General features: G+C 37.5%; 1 protein-coding gene across 14 annotated transcripts in view; it reads right to left on the bottom strand.

Annotated features, from left to right (window-relative positions):
• Window positions 1–529: 529 nt before the first annotated feature.
• NSUN2 (NOP2/Sun RNA methyltransferase 2) overlaps window positions 530–17,092 on the bottom strand; it is a 76,169-nt gene continuing 59,606 nt past the window's right edge. For 11 of the 14 annotated variants that reach the window (XM_061994621.1, XM_061994626.1, XM_061994623.1 and 8 more), the window contains 7 exons: window positions 15,847–16,022; window positions 15,213–15,305; window positions 14,734–14,869; window positions 13,432–13,512; window positions 13,096–13,234; window positions 12,158–12,197; window positions 2,012–11,522 (listed from right to left, as the gene is read on the bottom strand). In XM_061994621.1, coding sequence (XP_061850605.1) covers window positions 11,135–11,522; window positions 12,158–12,197; window positions 13,096–13,234; window positions 13,432–13,512; window positions 14,734–14,869; window positions 15,213–15,305; window positions 15,847–16,022 — 1,053 coding nt within the window. In that variant the 3' untranslated portion in view covers window positions 2,012–11,134. Of the gene's footprint in view, window positions 611–2,011; window positions 11,523–12,157; window positions 12,198–12,750; window positions 12,906–13,095; window positions 13,235–13,431; window positions 13,513–14,733; window positions 14,870–15,212; window positions 15,306–15,846; window positions 16,023–17,092 lie in introns of those variants that run through there. The other 3 variants (XR_009818590.1, XR_009818591.1, XM_061994633.1) reach the window with 3 other exon arrangements.

The following is a 17,092-nucleotide window of genomic DNA, read 5'->3' as shown; positions in this document are numbered from 1 at the left end:
CAAATTAACGTCTGAGGTGAAAAGGATTTTGGTGGCATTTCTGACAGGGACTTCCACCAGGACTGTATCACAGTACAGTTCATCTGCTTACATTTGATGTCCCCATTCTGCTGCACAACAAATCCCAGTATGGTCAATAGACATAGTTTCCCAGTCCACCTCGTAGAGTCAAAGACAGCCAGTGTACGGGCCTGGATTTGTTTTTTCCTGCTCCCTGGCATACTTTTCTTCACTATTCCTGGATAGGAAAGCTTTCTCTGTTTGCACTTATTTTGACTCCATTTCTGAGATAAAGTTGTGTCATGGTTTGACATGATAGCCTTTTCTGGTAAGAGGGCTGTAAAGATGGTTCCTGTACAAAGTTGTTTGAAACTCTCCCCAGCTCTGAGCCAGACCCACTTCTGGGGCTGAGACAATTAGAGGCCTCCACGATCACTTTTTAAGAAGCCAGAAGAAGTTTCTTCCTATTTGTTCCTTCTTCTGTCCCATCTTCTTCTCCAGCTGCTGGTGGTGCAAGGAGTGAGAAGAGTGGGAGAACCAACCATGCGGACTCCAAGGTCAGTGAGGAAAGAGAGGAGGAAGTGTGCTGGAGCAGAGACTCCCCTGCATTCTGTGGAGAGAACAGGTGAAGCTGAGATTTGTTTGCATTTTGCTAAAGACCCCGCATTAGCGGCAGAGACTCATTTTGCTAAAATCCCCGAATCAGGGGCAGTGACTATGGCTGAAGGACGCTGTGTCCCATGGAAGGGACCCAATCACTTCACTACAGACCGTGTCCTGTGGGAGGGACCCTGTATCACCATGGCCAGAGCAGGCTGTGTCCTGTGGAAGGGGGATCTTGGTGTGGAATCACCCATGTGCCTGGAATCACCCATCAAGCAGAGATCTCCCCTAAGCTGCATACGGCAGCACCCAGATCTCACCATGTTGGTGTTCTCCACCTGAAATTCAATAAAGTGTTTGAAGAGTTTTATCTATTCCTTCTAGTGCTCTTTCCTTTGTATTCACAAGGGAGGGCCATTCATCATGGTATCCTCCATTTACTTGTCTTTCATTACGTTATTTTTCATTCAACTTGTCTTATAAGATTCTCAGGTTTTAACTAAAACAGATAGCAATGTGGTCTCCTCAAATTTTGCTAATTCATTATCCACATACTCTTTCCAAATTTCCAAGTATTTAATGTGTTATGTAGATCACAGAATCAACTTTTGAAGCTTAATATTTTTAAACATTTTGGCACTTTGAATCTTTCACCACTCTGAAAATTGCTTTCTCAGTCCTACTGTTTTTTGTATTGTGGACAGATTTGTAACTATGGGAAGATTCTGCATTTTTAAAGCTGCTAAGAAAGGACTTTTTCATAGATTTTGAGTGATTAATTACCTTGTGTTGCTCTTTATCTGTTTTGTTTTTTGTGTGTTTTTTTTGTTTTGGTTTCTTTTTAAGGTCAAATGATAAATTAAACCTATTTGCCAAATATAGGCACAAGGTTTACTGGATCCCAATTCTCTGGACCACACAGAAAGATAAAAAAAAATCTGGAAAAAAAACCCACCAAAACACAAACTCAGAATGAAGCACACACTCAGCATTTGGCATATCTATAACACTCTAGCACAAGATCATGCTTCAGTGAGAAACTGATGTTTTAAAATTTGTAATAATTATTTTATACATTATGTAATACATATTTATATAGATATAAAGGATAAGGCAATATAAGTAAATGTGCTCAGGAAAATAGTTTACACGATACTATATAATACATAATAATATTAAATTATTTAATATTTTAAAAATTTATTAATATAAAAATTATAATTATATTAGCATATGCATATACTATATGCTGTTATATATATAACAAGCTACATATTGAGTATATAGTGTATATAATATCATTTATAACACATAATTTGTAAATAATAATATACATAACATTTTTAAAGTAACAGTTTGAAAGCATAGATGAAACATAAGCATTAACATAAATTAATGTGGATATAATTAGTTTCAGTATGTGTATATAATAAAAATTGACTATAGAGTATGCATTAATATTTATAATGTGTTGTATACTATAACATAATTTAATTTGCAGCTAGCAGTGTCAGGCTATGTCTGTTCCAAGCTCTGAACACATACCAAACGGGCCTGTTGGAACAAGCTACTCTTTTATGTGCCATTTTGGTTTGGTACCTACTATTTTGTTCACCACAGCCAGCTGCAATGTCTTCATTTGCTTATTATTCCAAATATTTCAGGGTTCCTGTTTCTCCCAGCAATCTTCCCCAACTTCCCAAGTTTCTCCTGGTGCTTATCCTTTGTCCTTCTACTTTCCCATCCAGTTCATCACCTCTCTCCAAAGCTTTCTCTCCCTTGCAGCCTTCCCTAGGACTCACAGCTCGTTTCACTTTACTGCTAGGATGCATCCACATGAGAAGCAGCAGGCACAGTGTTTAAGAACATATTCAGTCAGGCTGAGCAAGGTTTTCCCTTAAGCTTTTCACATCAGTGAAAGCACCCTTTGTTTTGTGTTTGCAATTGTTCTGCTTGCCCACCTCTAGAGAAGCACTGCTTGTGCACACTGCTCTGTGCTGCAGGACTACCTCAGCTCCTGCAGACCCACCCTACATCCTTCAGGGGTGCAGGGAGGCACTGCTTTTGAACAGTTTCTTGAACAAGGTCATATCCCCCTCCGAAGAACATTTATAGAACAACAGCCTGTGAACTGGTATCACAGGCTGCTTGTGCTTCAGCTTCTTTTGACAGGTTGTTTCTGGGCCATCTCTTAAAATGTGCCATATATGAGAGTAGTTTATTGCTGTTGGCACACACTTTGTTGAATGGCCCAAAGAAAATACTGATATAGTCAAGTGAAAGGAATAAGTGGATGAACTTCAAGCTGGATTGTCTGTTACTTCTTTTGAATTTGTTCTCTCTAAAGACTAATTAACATATCTAAAAAGATAAGCGCTTTAAAAAGCCCTTTAAAAAGATGGCACTGTTCAGGCACATAGTATTGATGAAAAGGTCTCAGACACCAGAGAAAGAATGAGATAGAGAGTAATGAAATTAAACATAATGAAATACATTAGACATCTTCAGATTAGACAAGCATCATCTAAGGATACCTAGGGAAGTGGTTCTTGCTGTCTCAAAAGCCTCAGCAATCATCTGAAAAAGAGAGTTATGGGAGATTAGGAAAAAGCAGATGTCTTTGAAAGGCTGGGAGGAGCCGGGAAATAATGGAACAATCGGATTAACTTCAAGGCTGTCAGTCTGGCACCTTTCACAAGCTCTAATGTTACGGTAACAATAAAATATAGAAATCCAGATAATTTAAGCTGATTTTGCAGCAATCAATTTAAACTCCCCTCCACAAAAGTATACTACTAAGGTGTAAAAAACCACATATTTCTAAGGTGTAGGTGACTTCAGATCAGCTGAGTGCCCTTATCCCTCTACCTTTTTTTTTTTTTAAATCAGATTAAAATCTAGGAAATGATAGGATATAGAAACATTTATTAAAAAACTGGTTTACTATAAACACCATAAGGACTGTGCCTATGCAAATCGTATCTTTAAAAACAGAGAACAGACTGACTGAGACTGCAAAACTCAAGGTGGTGAAAAAATGCCCATAGAAGCAAAGAAGGTTGCACAAGAGACATAGCAATATTCAACCCTTTTGGAAAGAGGTCAGTTTCTTTTTCCCCTTGTAAACAGCCATTCAGTAAGAAGGTGATGTCAACTTCTTGTTTCTGTCAATTTGTACAAAAGATCCTACAGGCACTAAATGATTACATTAGAGAAGGCAGAAGGAAATTTCTTCAGAAAATGTGGACAACTTACTATGGGCCACCAACAACCAGCTCCTATTATCTGTGGGAGAAGGTGAAGAGCTCAAAGAAGTAAGATGTCCCCTTTCTCCACAGTTCAGAGAGTTTTTCAGCAGTGTGACAGATAATGTATTGCAATCAGAGAGACTTAGCACTGCAAGGGCTTTACACCAAATGGTGCATGTTCTGTGACCAACCTGGCTATCTAGAGATCTCTTAGCAACATGCCAAACATATTATCTTCCATTGATCCTTCTGTCATAGTTATGCTTTCAGTTAATTACTTTTTTCTATGAGAGAGAAAAAGTTGATTGGATTCAACCCTCTTTAGGATCAGAAACTGTAGTGTCTAAAACTCTAACCTGCAGGTTTAAGAGGATTTCAAGCTAAGGTAGATAACCCCCCTCAGAAATCAAGATAGGGCCTCAGATGAGGGGATGAAAAACACTTTCCATTGCTGTTTCATTAGTACTTTGAGATTGTCTGAAGAAGAGGTGGAGTGGGTCTCTATATAAGGGCAATTAGAGAGTATTGTGCTCTGTATGGGTGGGGATGAGGGGCAGGTTGAATGTTTGTGGGTGAAAATTAAGGGGCAGGGTAATGTAGGTGATGTTGTTATAGTAGTTTGTTATAGGCCACCTGATCAGGAGCTGCCTCATGATCATAATCCCTGGTCTTCATGGGAGACTTCAAACACACTGATATTTGCTGGCAAAGCCACTCACCCAAGCACACACAGTCCAGGAGGTTCCTACAGAATGACGATGAGAATTTCCTGTCACAGGTGGAACCAATGAGAAGGGGTGTGCTGCTGGACTTCGTGTTGACAAATAAAGATGGTCTGGTTGGGGATGTGAGGGTTGGAGGCAACCTTGGCTGCAGTGACCAAGAGTTTAAGGTCCTGTGTGGAAGACGCAAGGCACTGAGGAGGATAGCAACCCTGGATTTCAAGTGAACTGACTTTGTCCTCTTCAAAGACCTGCTTGGAGGGATCTCATGGGATAGGATCCTAGATGGTAGAAGTGCCCAAGAGAACTGGTTGATCTTCAAGTGCCACTTCCTCCAAGCCCAAGACTGGTGTATCCCTGCAAGTAGAAAAGTGAGAAAAGGAGACAGGAGGCTTCCATGGATGAACAAAGATCTACTCAGGGAGAAAGCAGACATCTATGAGAGTTAGATTTCCCTCTACTTGTTGCTTGTGAGGCTAAATCTCCAGTGTTGTGTCCAGTGTGAGTCCTCGATTAGAAGATCTGCCAATTGGAGAGGGCCACTAGTAAAGGCCCATCAAGAGACTGGGAGGCTATAATGAGGAGAGGAGGAGAGAGCTGGCTTTGGGTAACCTACAGAAAAGACTGTTAAAGGGTTTTCAGCTCCTCTCTTCACCTCAACAGTGAATATGCCAAACTTTTCGCAAGGGTACATAGTGATAGGATCAGAGGCAACAGGCAGAAGTTGCAGCAGGAAAAACTTGAACTGGACATATGGGAAAAAAATTCTTCCTGACAAGAATGGTTAAGGATTAGAAGAGCTTGTCCAGAGAGGTGTGCAAATCTTTAAAGATTTTCTAGACTGATCTGGGCAAAGCTCAGAGCAAATTAGCCCAACCTTGGAGTTAGCTCTGCTTGAGCAGGGGTTTAGACTAGGTGATCTCCACAGGCCCCTTCCAACTGAAATACCTCTGTGTTTCTGTGATTTTACAAACAGAAAAAGCTCTCAGTGATTGACTGGCTCTTGTTGCACTGTCCTCAGCTGCTGTCTGTAGGTCTTCTACAAACTCAGGCTGGCTCACTTCTTCATGGCAAGCATGTGGAATGTATAAGGCTTCCTAGTTGAACATGAAATTCCTCTGCCATTTAAAAAAACAGTTGCTGAGAACCATCCTTCATCTGGCTCACCTTGAATCATAAGTTACCCACCACTTGGCTTTACATTCTACGTAACTGGACTCAGCACCATGGGTGTTACCGAACATTTTCTGTTCTGCCCTCCCTCCACTCCTCCCCTCTTACTTCTGCCTTTTTCTTTGGGTTAAGAAACTAGCCTTATGCTGATACATTAGCAAGTGGGTTCAAAAAAATTGTTAGGAAGCTTTAATTATGTTAGCTGTCATTACATTCATATTTCTTATTGGGAGATGCCACTATTTTATAATGGTGTTGGGTTCGTGATGCTGTTTGCTTCCATGCAGGACCTGGAATTTCCTTTCCCAAGAGATTTTGCATTTGCAAAAAATCAGACAACAGCACACAACAAGTTAAAAATGCAGTTTTCTACAGGGTAAAATGGCTTTTTAAATCCACTTGGAACATCTGAAATATATTTTTAGTATTTCAGGTTGTTTTTCCAACACCCTTTTCACTGCCCTGGAGTGCCAGCTGAAGATTTGGCTGGCAAAGGAAACATTCAGACCTACATGAGCAAGACCTCCTGGTAAGAGTGTTCAGGGTATCAACTTGTTGCATAATGAGTTAGTTGGTGAATGTGAAGCCTGAGAAGCCACAGGAAATGGGAATTTAGAGAGTGGTTCTCAAGAGCTTCACAGATAAGTCTTCTAGTTTAAGGAGCCCTGGAAAAGATTCAAGGGAGCCTCCAGAAGTCTGACTGCTCTGTTCCTAAGGACATTTTCCCCTCTCCTATAAGGTGGTATATTACAGACAAAAGGCATTCTATGATGGTATTTTGTGAATAGATATTTAATTTTTAAAAAATATTGGAAAGAAAATACTGTACTCTCTTTGGTGCTTGGTCATCCACCTTCCCAAAATTTCAATGTAAAATTCCTCACCTATGATCTTGTCTTAGTGAAACAACGAGCTCTGGATCCCTTCAGAGTTGCCAAGGGCCTGCAGACTTCCTGAAATATATTCTGGGTTGGATACAATTAAATCAGTAGCTGTTGGTCCAACTACAAAGAATTGCAGGAGGACCTTACAATGCTGAAAAACCAGGTGATAAAATTACCAATAAAACTCAATATAGATAAAAGTGATTTTATGTGGGGAAGAATAATGCTAACACGTGTAAAACAGCAGAACATAATAATGAGATTATGATAAGCAAATCAATTGAAGCATCAGCTTGATATTCAGTATCATTAAAAAACCTGCCAACCAGATGACTGGAGGACAGAACACAGACCACACACATGCACAAATGTCACATCCTAAGCATCATGTGCAGTTCTGGCTCCTCCATCTGGAAAAGAAACATAGAAACTGACAAAAGTTCAGAAACATAAGATGATGAAAGGTTTAGAAGAGTTTCCATATATGGAACAAAACAGTAAGCTAGGATTCTTCAGCTTGCAAAACAAGTGACCGACAAGGTATATGACAAGAGCACAATAAAATCACAAGTGTCCTGAAGAAACTAGTCAGCAACCATTTGTTGTCTTGTCCAATGCAAGAATTGGGGATCATCAAACAAAGCTCTTAGGAGCAAAAATAACTTTGCACAACAGGTAGATGTTGGGGCTTCTTGCCACAAGATGAGTGCCAAAAGTTCACATGGTCTCAGGGAGCAACTGGCAAATTCATGAAGGAAAAATACAAAAAGGACCATTAAACCCCTAAGAAGACACCTCAGGTTCAAGAAACCCCAGGAATCTGGCAGAATATTCTGCACACAGGTCATGTTATGTTTGCTCTGTCCTTACAGGAATTGTAAGAAAGAACTGTTTTGGCCACTGTTCATATAGGTTTTCCTTTTAGGAATGGGCAAAAGTCCATTGCTGACACACCTGAAAGCCTTTTAGCTACACAAAAAGTGGCAGAGTCAATAATTTCAAGGAATGACAAATGGAAAACGAGAGCGGACGATGCAAAACATCAGAAATACAAAGAGGTATATGGCTCAGCTGGGAGTGTAGACAGAGTACCTTGAGTTGTTACCCATCCTACTAAAGCTATGCATGGGTAACTCATTTAAACAGAAAAGCGGGACTATGTGCCTGTCGAGCGGCCTTGCCCAAAGGGAGCTGCCTTGCATCAGCTGGCCAAACTACATGCCACCACCTCCCCAGCAAGAGAGCAGGCCACACAGCCACCCCACGTGCCTACTACCCAACAGCCTCAGCTGAGCACTTGCCGGGAAGAACTGAAGGGCTGTTGTGTCTGCCTCACTTTGCTGGGGCTTGTTTAAAGGACTCGCACCAGCACACTGCTGCTGCTTCTCAGTGCTGGCGTCTTCCTGCTGCAACACCGGTTTCCCTTTGCTGCAGCATCAGATAGAGGTTCTTCCAGGAGTTAAATAGATTTACTTTGATGAGCCTACAAGTTTCTAAGCAGAACTTTCTCCAGGAGGCTGTATACTTTGAGAAGTTTCACTGGGAATTAACAAGATTCAGACATTTAAGGAAAAAAATCACCTTGGTGGCACTAGATGATGGTATATTAATTTTGTGCCAAAGTATGAAAATTTTAATTTGCAAAGCAATGACTAACATCAGCTAAATACTGAAGAAAAAGCTACAGAAGAGTATTTTGGTGTTTTCCCTCCTTTTCCTTACAGGTTTTTCAGTCAGGAAATTATTTTCTGAAGGGTCCAGCAACTTCTGAGGCCATCTCTAAGCAGAACAGAATTGGACTATTCATTTAGATGCAGAAAATCTCTTGTTTCCCCTCTATCACATATTAAACTCCCTATCATCACTGCAAACATCTACAGTCCAGTATTGCTAAAAAAGTGCAACCATCTCACAACATTTAACTAGGATTGCTTATAAAGATTGGCTTTGAGCTGAACATAATTGCCTATCACTCTTCTTCCATCTTCCTTTTAAATTATTTGCAGCTCACATTCAAAATCACCCAAGCATAGGCTCAGTCACTTAACCATCCCAACCACAGTAGCACAACACTCAGCAGAGACAGAAGAACAAAACATATCCCATTTCATCAGGCTCTGAGCCTGCGAGGCTACAACAGTGCTTTCAGCCACTGCCTGGGCATCTTCCTTTCCGGCAACCAAGGAAACAGCAACTGGGACAGAGAAACTGGTGAAAGCAAACTCACTATATTTAAAAAAAGTAATAATCTGCAATCTCTGAGGGGGTTTTTGGAGATACAGAGTAAATGTGATTATCAGCACAAGAAAATAAGACTCCCAGTTTCTTGGCTGAAATCTCCCACTTGCACTTGACAGTAAAAAAACCCCTCCAAAAAGGCACGAGCAAAGCAAAATTTCATAGATAATGTAGGGAAAATGGGACTATTCCAAGGATTTAAAATGAAGTCTAAGTTATACTCAATTTCAGTCAGTTTATGATCCAAGAACCTACTTTAGCTCTCATATAAGAGATTTATACTCTCATTTTAGTCTGCCAGTAGTAAGCTCAGTCAAAAAAAATTCTCTAGTTGGCTTTTCAATGATTTCTCCGGATTATCTGTCTCAACAATTATTCTTACCAGCTCCACTTATCATAAACTTGTATCCTTACCTGAGTCACTGACTGAAACAAAGCTTTAAATGCTGGTCAGAGATAATCAGTAGACACAGTAACAGCAGGCACAATTCAAAACATATTCTAATTTCTTCACAGAAAATTTTAACATTTGACCATCTGTTAATTTATGGAGATCATTAGAGTACAAAAAGATCAAACAGATTAAAGTCAGTCATTCTGAGGGTTGAGTACTGCAAACTGTGATGGCGACAAGAACTTAACAATGACAGTAGTCTTCCATTTCAATGTCAGAATAAATGTAAAGGTATGAAAACCAATGTGAAGTTTCAGCTTGAAGTTTCATGTTGATATATTTTTTTCCTCATATAGTTTCCTATTTTTTTTTTCCTTTAAGAATTAAAAAAATATACCTTAAAGACACTTTAATTCAAATGAAAATTATTCTGTGCTACCCTACAGTCCAGTTGCCAAGAAAAGCATCTGCAGCATGACAGCTCAAAGAACACACTGAAAACTTGGCAAAATACAAGAGCAAGAATTGATTTTTTATTAACCTATTTTACACACCCTCAGGAGGAAATTTAGTCCTGTCAATGGTTCCTCACTGCATGAAACTAAAATTTTATCAGAGGACATGGCATTATTTCATTTTTATGTCTCTCCCTCAAGAATATTCCCTTTCATGAAGTAGTTCAAGGGCAGACATCAGAAAGTCCATTGTAGCAACGTACAGCAAATGGATCCAAGCCAAATCAGGAATTAATCAGTGAAAACATACATGGTAAAAATTTAATTTGATAAGCAACAGAAATATTTCTATTGTCATGGTTCCAGTGGAGGACAATGCCTTGTACCACTAGTTGCAGGTCAACTTGATACAAGTACAAATAGTTATTGCTGACACTAAGCCCCAAAGGATTTTCTGAGTTTCTGAGGTAGCCAACTAATTCTTTTTTCAAGTTACCTCTTTTAAACATCTACATATATACAGCACCACATTTTTTTTAAAGTGTTATTTCAGCTATAAATAAATATCTTGCAAAAATCAGAGATGACTCCTACTTGAAAAAATGAAAGAGATGGATGCAGTAGATTTGAGGGGCAGTCACAGACTCTTAAATAGGCACATTTCAAGATATGAATTTGAGACACACTCTGCATACTTGAGGATCTAGTGAATGACATTTACTAGGTGTGCCTGTCAAGCAATTCAATTCATCACACTGAGGAAGAATTCGAGACTTCAGTCTCTGGCAAAATGCATTCTGTGTTTTTGGTTTGTTGTTTTTTGGTTGGTTGGTTTGGTTTGGTTTTGGGTTATTTTTCCCCCAGGATGCTGTGCACTGCTTTATTTTCAATGAATGTTAACTGAATTGTTAAACAGGTATCTTACATGTGCATTTGTATGGATACTCACACTGACCCCCTTATCCATTAAAGAACCAGCGTTAAGTAATAATCAGAATGAGTGGTAGGTGGGGTAAATGACCTTAGGAGAAAAAATGTTCTTCTAGAACATCCTACAATCTACTGCACTGAATAAAATCCTATTTTTTTCTTCTGATGGATTTCTTGACCATTTACACAGTAGTTCATTTGTACATACCACTAATCCATTTCTAATACAGGCTTTAGATTTTACCGGTCCATTGCCAGCAACAGACACGTAAATCTACCAGTAATATGGAACTTAAAAGAGTAAAAAGACAACACACTTGAAATTTGTTTATAGTTTTCATTTAAAAAATAAAATAAGTGAAACTTTAAGAGAGGAACATCCCATTCCAACCAAAATTTTAAAATACACTTCTATGCTAAAAGCAAGTCTGGATGTGAGCCTCATAGAAGCTGTCAAGTAATAGAGAAAGAAACCTAATCTTTCACATTACTCATATCTGTGTCTGCTTTCCTCACCTACATGACTGTTGGCATTTTTACTAGATTCATCTAAATCCTCAATTTTGTTTTCTACTTCCATGCCACTGCTTTCCACAGGACTGTGGGAAGATTCTTCACCTATTTCTGCTTCCATTTTTGTGGCTAAATCTTGTTCTTTATCTTCTACATCCATTCCTTCCTCTATTTGTGCCAGCCTATTTTGAACTTCCTCTGTTTTACTTTCCATTTTTTCCTCTTTCCTCTTTGCTTTAAACACTTCAACTCCCATCATCCTCAGGTAATGAAGTCTCTCGTTCTTGGGCACAAAGGCACGGAGTGATGTCTTTCCTTGCCAACCACTCAGCACTATAGGACACTGAAGATCATCAGGTTTTCTACAAGCAAACAGTTACGTTTGGTTAACTATGAGAAAATTAATATTTACAACAATTTTATAGCCATACCATGATAAACAAGCACACAATCTTTAATAGTGAATGCATTTTATAACTATTTGTAGAAGATGCAAGCGTGCTGGTCTTCAATATCTAAAGAGGTACCTGCTTGTTTACAAGCAAGAAAGTAAAAAAGTAAAGCTCAATGCTACTACATTTCTGCAACAGACAAAACAGTTTTCTGGCTTTAGTTTCAAAACTAATACAAGCAACAGCGGAAAGAAAGTTTACATAAGTTCTCAAGAGCTTCTAATACTACTTTGTTAATAAAAAGTTTAACTTTCCTATTCCAAACGCTGGACTTCACAGAGAAAACAAACAAATCAATCACATGCAGTGATATAGTGAATGTCTGGCAGAACTACTAGCTTTCCTTTACAAAGCTAAGTCATACAACTGTTTTAAGAATACATAGGCAACATAGTTCTTTTCCCTGTAACATTCTTTGTATCCTGTCTGGCTTTACTGTTGATCTCACTGTATTTCTATGCCTCCACTTCTGCTTTTGCTGAGTGAAAAGAAATTTTGGTCCAAGATTTAAAACTGTGAAAGTGGAACGCAACACATGTACTTACTCAGGGTCTGGGCTGTACTTCAGAACTACACTTCCCATCACTACAGGGAAAGGGAGTTGGGGGGACAAAATCAAAACATGTTAAAATGACTGTGATTTGGAAATGTTCAAGAACACAAGTTTTTAGACAGTCTCACAGCATAAGATGGTTAGCAGTCATCTACATCAGTACAGTAAACTATAGGAATAAAAACTGATAGTCTTTTTTCTCCCAGACCAATGTATTTACATAGTTAGTTACAAAGCAATTGTCAACTCCCAAACCTCAAACAAACAAATTAAAATACAAAACCACACAGTGGATTAATTTACTCAGCAAATCTAACAAGGAACTTTTACTTCAGTAAAATAACACAAGAGTATGCCAGATAAAACTTTAGAAAAATTGTTACTTTGTTACCTCAAAGCCTAAAGTATAAGGAGCAGTGATGACTTGGAAATAAAGCAACATAAACAAAAGACTGAAAATCAGTCTTCTTTTCTCCAAACATCGAGTGTAGAACAAGTTAAAAAGTAATATGAGTAGACAGTGCTAACCATATAAAGAAAATAAAATCTGAGTAACTATATTTGATAGATAAAATCATGACAAACCATTGCAGAAACAAAAAGCTTCATCTGGAGCACTAACAGGCACAAAGATCAGCAGCGTGTATAAAACCTTTGTTCATGAGATATTTTAAATGCTGCCTTCCAGAAGACACAAATTTGGCAACTCTTGATTCTCTGGAGTTCATAAACCTTAAAAGCTGTGATCAGAAAGGCATACAGTTTCTAGTAGTACACTGGGTTTCAGTAATGCTTACCTAATTAACAAGCATATTTCAGAATAAATTTAGTCAAATTTTTTAGCAAATGCAATTTATGTGACAGGATATTCACAGTCTTCCATGTACTGTATAATAATATTTTTATCATTGCACAAATTAGAAGGCTTACCCATATCTTTGACTTTCTTCTGTGTTTCACTGCTAAATTTACTTAAGAATGGATTTTCCTGGGTTAGCAGAATTTTAACATCTTCTATGCAGACATTTATAATCCTTGCATGAATGAATGGGTATAGAGTATAAATTCCCTGTTTAATAAATAAAGATAATTATTTCAAAAGTCAATCTCTACTTTCTAAAGGAAAAATTTTAAGAATGTTGTCAGAAAACAATTTAAACCGTACTGAAAAATGAAAATTGTCGTTAATCTAAATTAATGCCTGCTGTGCCATAGGCTCTAGAGGAAACCAGTGTCTCATCTGAAAATAGTATGCTGTGTAATTACCTCTTGTGCTAATCTGAATGCACATCCAAATTGTTCACCATCGCTGTTGCGAGACCAGACCTTTATTCCTGTGTTAATAACCTGCAAATGGCAAAGCCAATAAACATCATTAAGGAGTACAAATCCTAAATTACCACTCTGAACTTTGTTTTTCCTCAACGGCTTGACTAAAGGAGGCAGAAAGGGAAAATCTGCTGTAACATCAATTCATTTGCACCACACATTGAATTAAATTCATGCAAATATTCATTCAAGGAAAAAAGGAATTCCCACTACCAAAACATAGTTCTCTCTCTCTCTACATAAATGCCTTTTACTCCTTTCCATGTTGAAAACTGAAAACTTTGAGGAAGTGTCAGTCTTAAAATGAGGGCAATGAACTATTAAAATCTAATTTTAATTTTAGTTTAGGAATTTTCTGGGTGATTCTCAGAAAGTCAATCAAGGATGGGATTTTAAAAATGCACAAGAGCTTAATATTAGGACATTATATCCTTTGTGGGACCCCAAAGGCTCACTGCCTGATATAATACACCAGTTTTTAAAAATTTTGCCAATTATGTAGCCATTTCCTGCATGTGAGAGAAAAGGATAATTATTTATTATATAATCAATATCCTTGGAAATTTTAAAAATTTGAAAGGACAAGGCTCTGAACTGTATCTGATCTAGCTTTGAAGCTAGCTGTACTATGAACAGGAAGGAAGATGGACTATATGACCTCATTCTAACTTAAAATCATTCAATGCTTGCATGCTAAGACAAATCTTTAGCATTTTAATGACTGTAATTCACAATAACTACTTCTCATCCCATTCTCTTTCAGCTTAACTTTTCCAAATGTTCAGTGGATGGAATTACTTTGAAACAATGTCCCCACATAACACAGACAACTAACAACTGAGCTGAAGTTAGCTGTTATTTTTGGTAGGCTTTCAAAGCTCTTAATGCTTTTATAATTAAGTGTCAATATAAACATGATGGTACCTGAAGACTGCATAAAAATGCTGCTACAAACATAGCACTTAAACATTCCTTTCCTCTACTTCTAAGTTCCCTTCCATCTGCCAAAAAACACATCAATTCTAGTCTTGGGAGACTGTTATTTACCTCTCAGAGACAACTCTTCATTTCTTTAACAGAGGAGGGATACTGAGTAAAACATTAATTCAGACTAAAAAAGAAATGGCCTATCAGAAGGCTAATCTTCTATATAAGCAATAAGCTCTGCAATAAAGTTCAAGGAAACATCCACTGATGCTTATGATCTCTTTTGTAAAAACCTGAAACAATTCACCATACCTTCATCTTCTCACTGTTGTTCAGAAGCACATTCCTTAGCTCCTCAGAAACCATGTACAGCTGTCTCTTCTTTCCTTCTTGAGTTCGAGTTAGTAAATTCATCTTGGGAAATGATGAGTCCAATGCATAAAACTTCCTGTCGCCATAACAATTGTATTGATTATAACTGAACAATGAAATTACATACTAAAAATGCCGAGGTTAGTGTATTTCCTCCATCTATCTATGTGAATCCTTAACACTTTGGCTCCAGAACACAAAGGTTAGACTTTCTAAGATGCAGAACATCACAAAAGACAAGCTGTGATAGACATTAAGATATACTAAGACATTTCCAGTATGAACTGCAGGTGACTATTTCCATTTAAGAAGAGTTGAGGAGAAGTGTTGAAGAGAGGAGCACCTGGTGAAAATCTAGGGAAAACATTTTATGTGTGACTAGGAATCTTATTGTCAAAACAGAAACTTTTTTTTCTTACTGGATAGGAAGGAACAATGGATCATCTTCAGGGAGAAACACAAAAGGGTCTTCTTTAAAACCAAACAGCTTCATTTTTTTAGATGGTGGTGGTCTAAAAAAAACACCCAAACCACTGCATTGTCAATTTAGTAAAAGTACTTGGTTTAAAATCAGTATACTCAGTTAATTTAGTCAAAGCTTGCCTTATGGTAATGATAGGATGCCAAACAGAATATTGACATTTTCATATGCTTCACTGAGACAACACTACCCACAATTTAACTTCTTAAAATCCGACAGTGAAAGCAGTGCTTGAAAAATAAAACAATTACTCCCTCAGAAATCTTTGTTTACTTGTAATTGTGAAAACTGTAAATATATTCCGAGAATTAACTTCTGAAAGTAGTTTTTTCCTTAACAGAGAAAAAAAGGACTAGCAAACTTTGCAAATGCTAATAAGAAAAGTGATTATTCTCTTAACTTGATGAAATGCATACAGAAAAAGTGGAAATGTAGGACAACTGAGCAAAATAATTAATTCTTCTTGACTGATTTCTGAATTAGTTCAATAACAAAAGAACTATAGAATGTTCAGTAATTACTAAGTTGTCACAGGAAAAACAGGAAACTTAGACAAATACTTAGTCTCTTACCCACATACTCCTTCTTTTTTGCTTTGGTCAGTGTCTGAATTTGGAAATTCTTGCATTTTCATAGACTCTTCATTTTCAATAACTGTTGGTTCTTCAGCAATACATTCAGAATCATTATCTGAATTAGCTGCTGTCACTTCAGTATCTCCTGCTCTTTGGGGTAACTTCCGATGAACCTATTTTAAATTACAGTACATTTTCAACAAAGAAAAGACAGTGTATAACTTATAACAAGAAGTACCTATGCTCTCTCTTTGCATGTAGTTAATTCTTACCAATTTGTGAGTGCTTAAACAGATCCATTTAGGAAATTAATTTGATTACCAAGTAAACACATCATCATAAATTGCATTTACCTCTAGTATTGATCCAGACAATTTCTTACCAATTGCCCAAGAAGGCTATTTTTGTATAATTTACAAAATCACGTTCAAGCACAGAGAAGACTATTTTAAGTCAGGATCTGCTGCTTTCCTTCCAGCACTCAAAGTGACTCACATCCTGCTGCTGCACACTTTCTCTAAGAGTGCTACAACATTAAATTTGGAACAACATAAACTATTTGAATTATGCTTGCTTCTGAATAAATGCTTTTTTCTTGCTGCCATATACACTTTACTCGCAAGATGTCCTAATGAAGCAAATCAAATAAGCAGAAACAGTTAAAAGGTATTCACAGAAGAAGGTTCTGTAAAAGATGAACAAGCTAAGAGAGCATATAAATTGTGTCAACTTAAAATCCTATTGACAGGATTTTAAAGACAATTAACAACAAATGGATTAAAGTCAGATGGCTAAAGCTACTGCTGCTCCTAACAGTTTTACATCCATTCCCCTTGCTGCTGATCTGCCAGACTAATCTGCTAGTGAATCACTCTTGAGCAATCAGCCACATAGTAAGATAAAATGAAATCAGAATTAGCTTACAATGCAGCAGAAAAGCCCTCAGCAGATAGACAACACACAGCTGAAGGAAGCTGACAGTTTTAGCTATCCAGTCTAATCTGCTTCTGTCATTCTGTCAAAGTTTCAATTTTGGGTTAAAGTTTTATCTTGTTATTTTACTCTGATTTATAAATATACCTCTTTTTTCTATTTTGAAAGGAGATTTTATTTTAAAGTTCTTAAGGGATTTAGGAATTTATTTTTAATTGACAGATTGAACTAAAAGGCAGATACAAAACAGTTATATTTTCTACTATGTAAGCTTTCAAAAAAAAAAAAAAAAATCAACCCAGAAATGTTA

The sequence above is a fragment of the Colius striatus genome, chromosome 4 (genome assembly GCF_028858725.1).
Source record: "Colius striatus isolate bColStr4 chromosome 4, bColStr4.1.hap1, whole genome shotgun sequence".
Classification (NCBI taxonomy): Eukaryota; Metazoa; Chordata; class Aves; order Coliiformes; family Coliidae; genus Colius; species Colius striatus.
The sequence above is the reverse complement of the archived record's forward strand: the minus strand, read 5'-3'. Positions and strand labels throughout refer to the sequence as shown.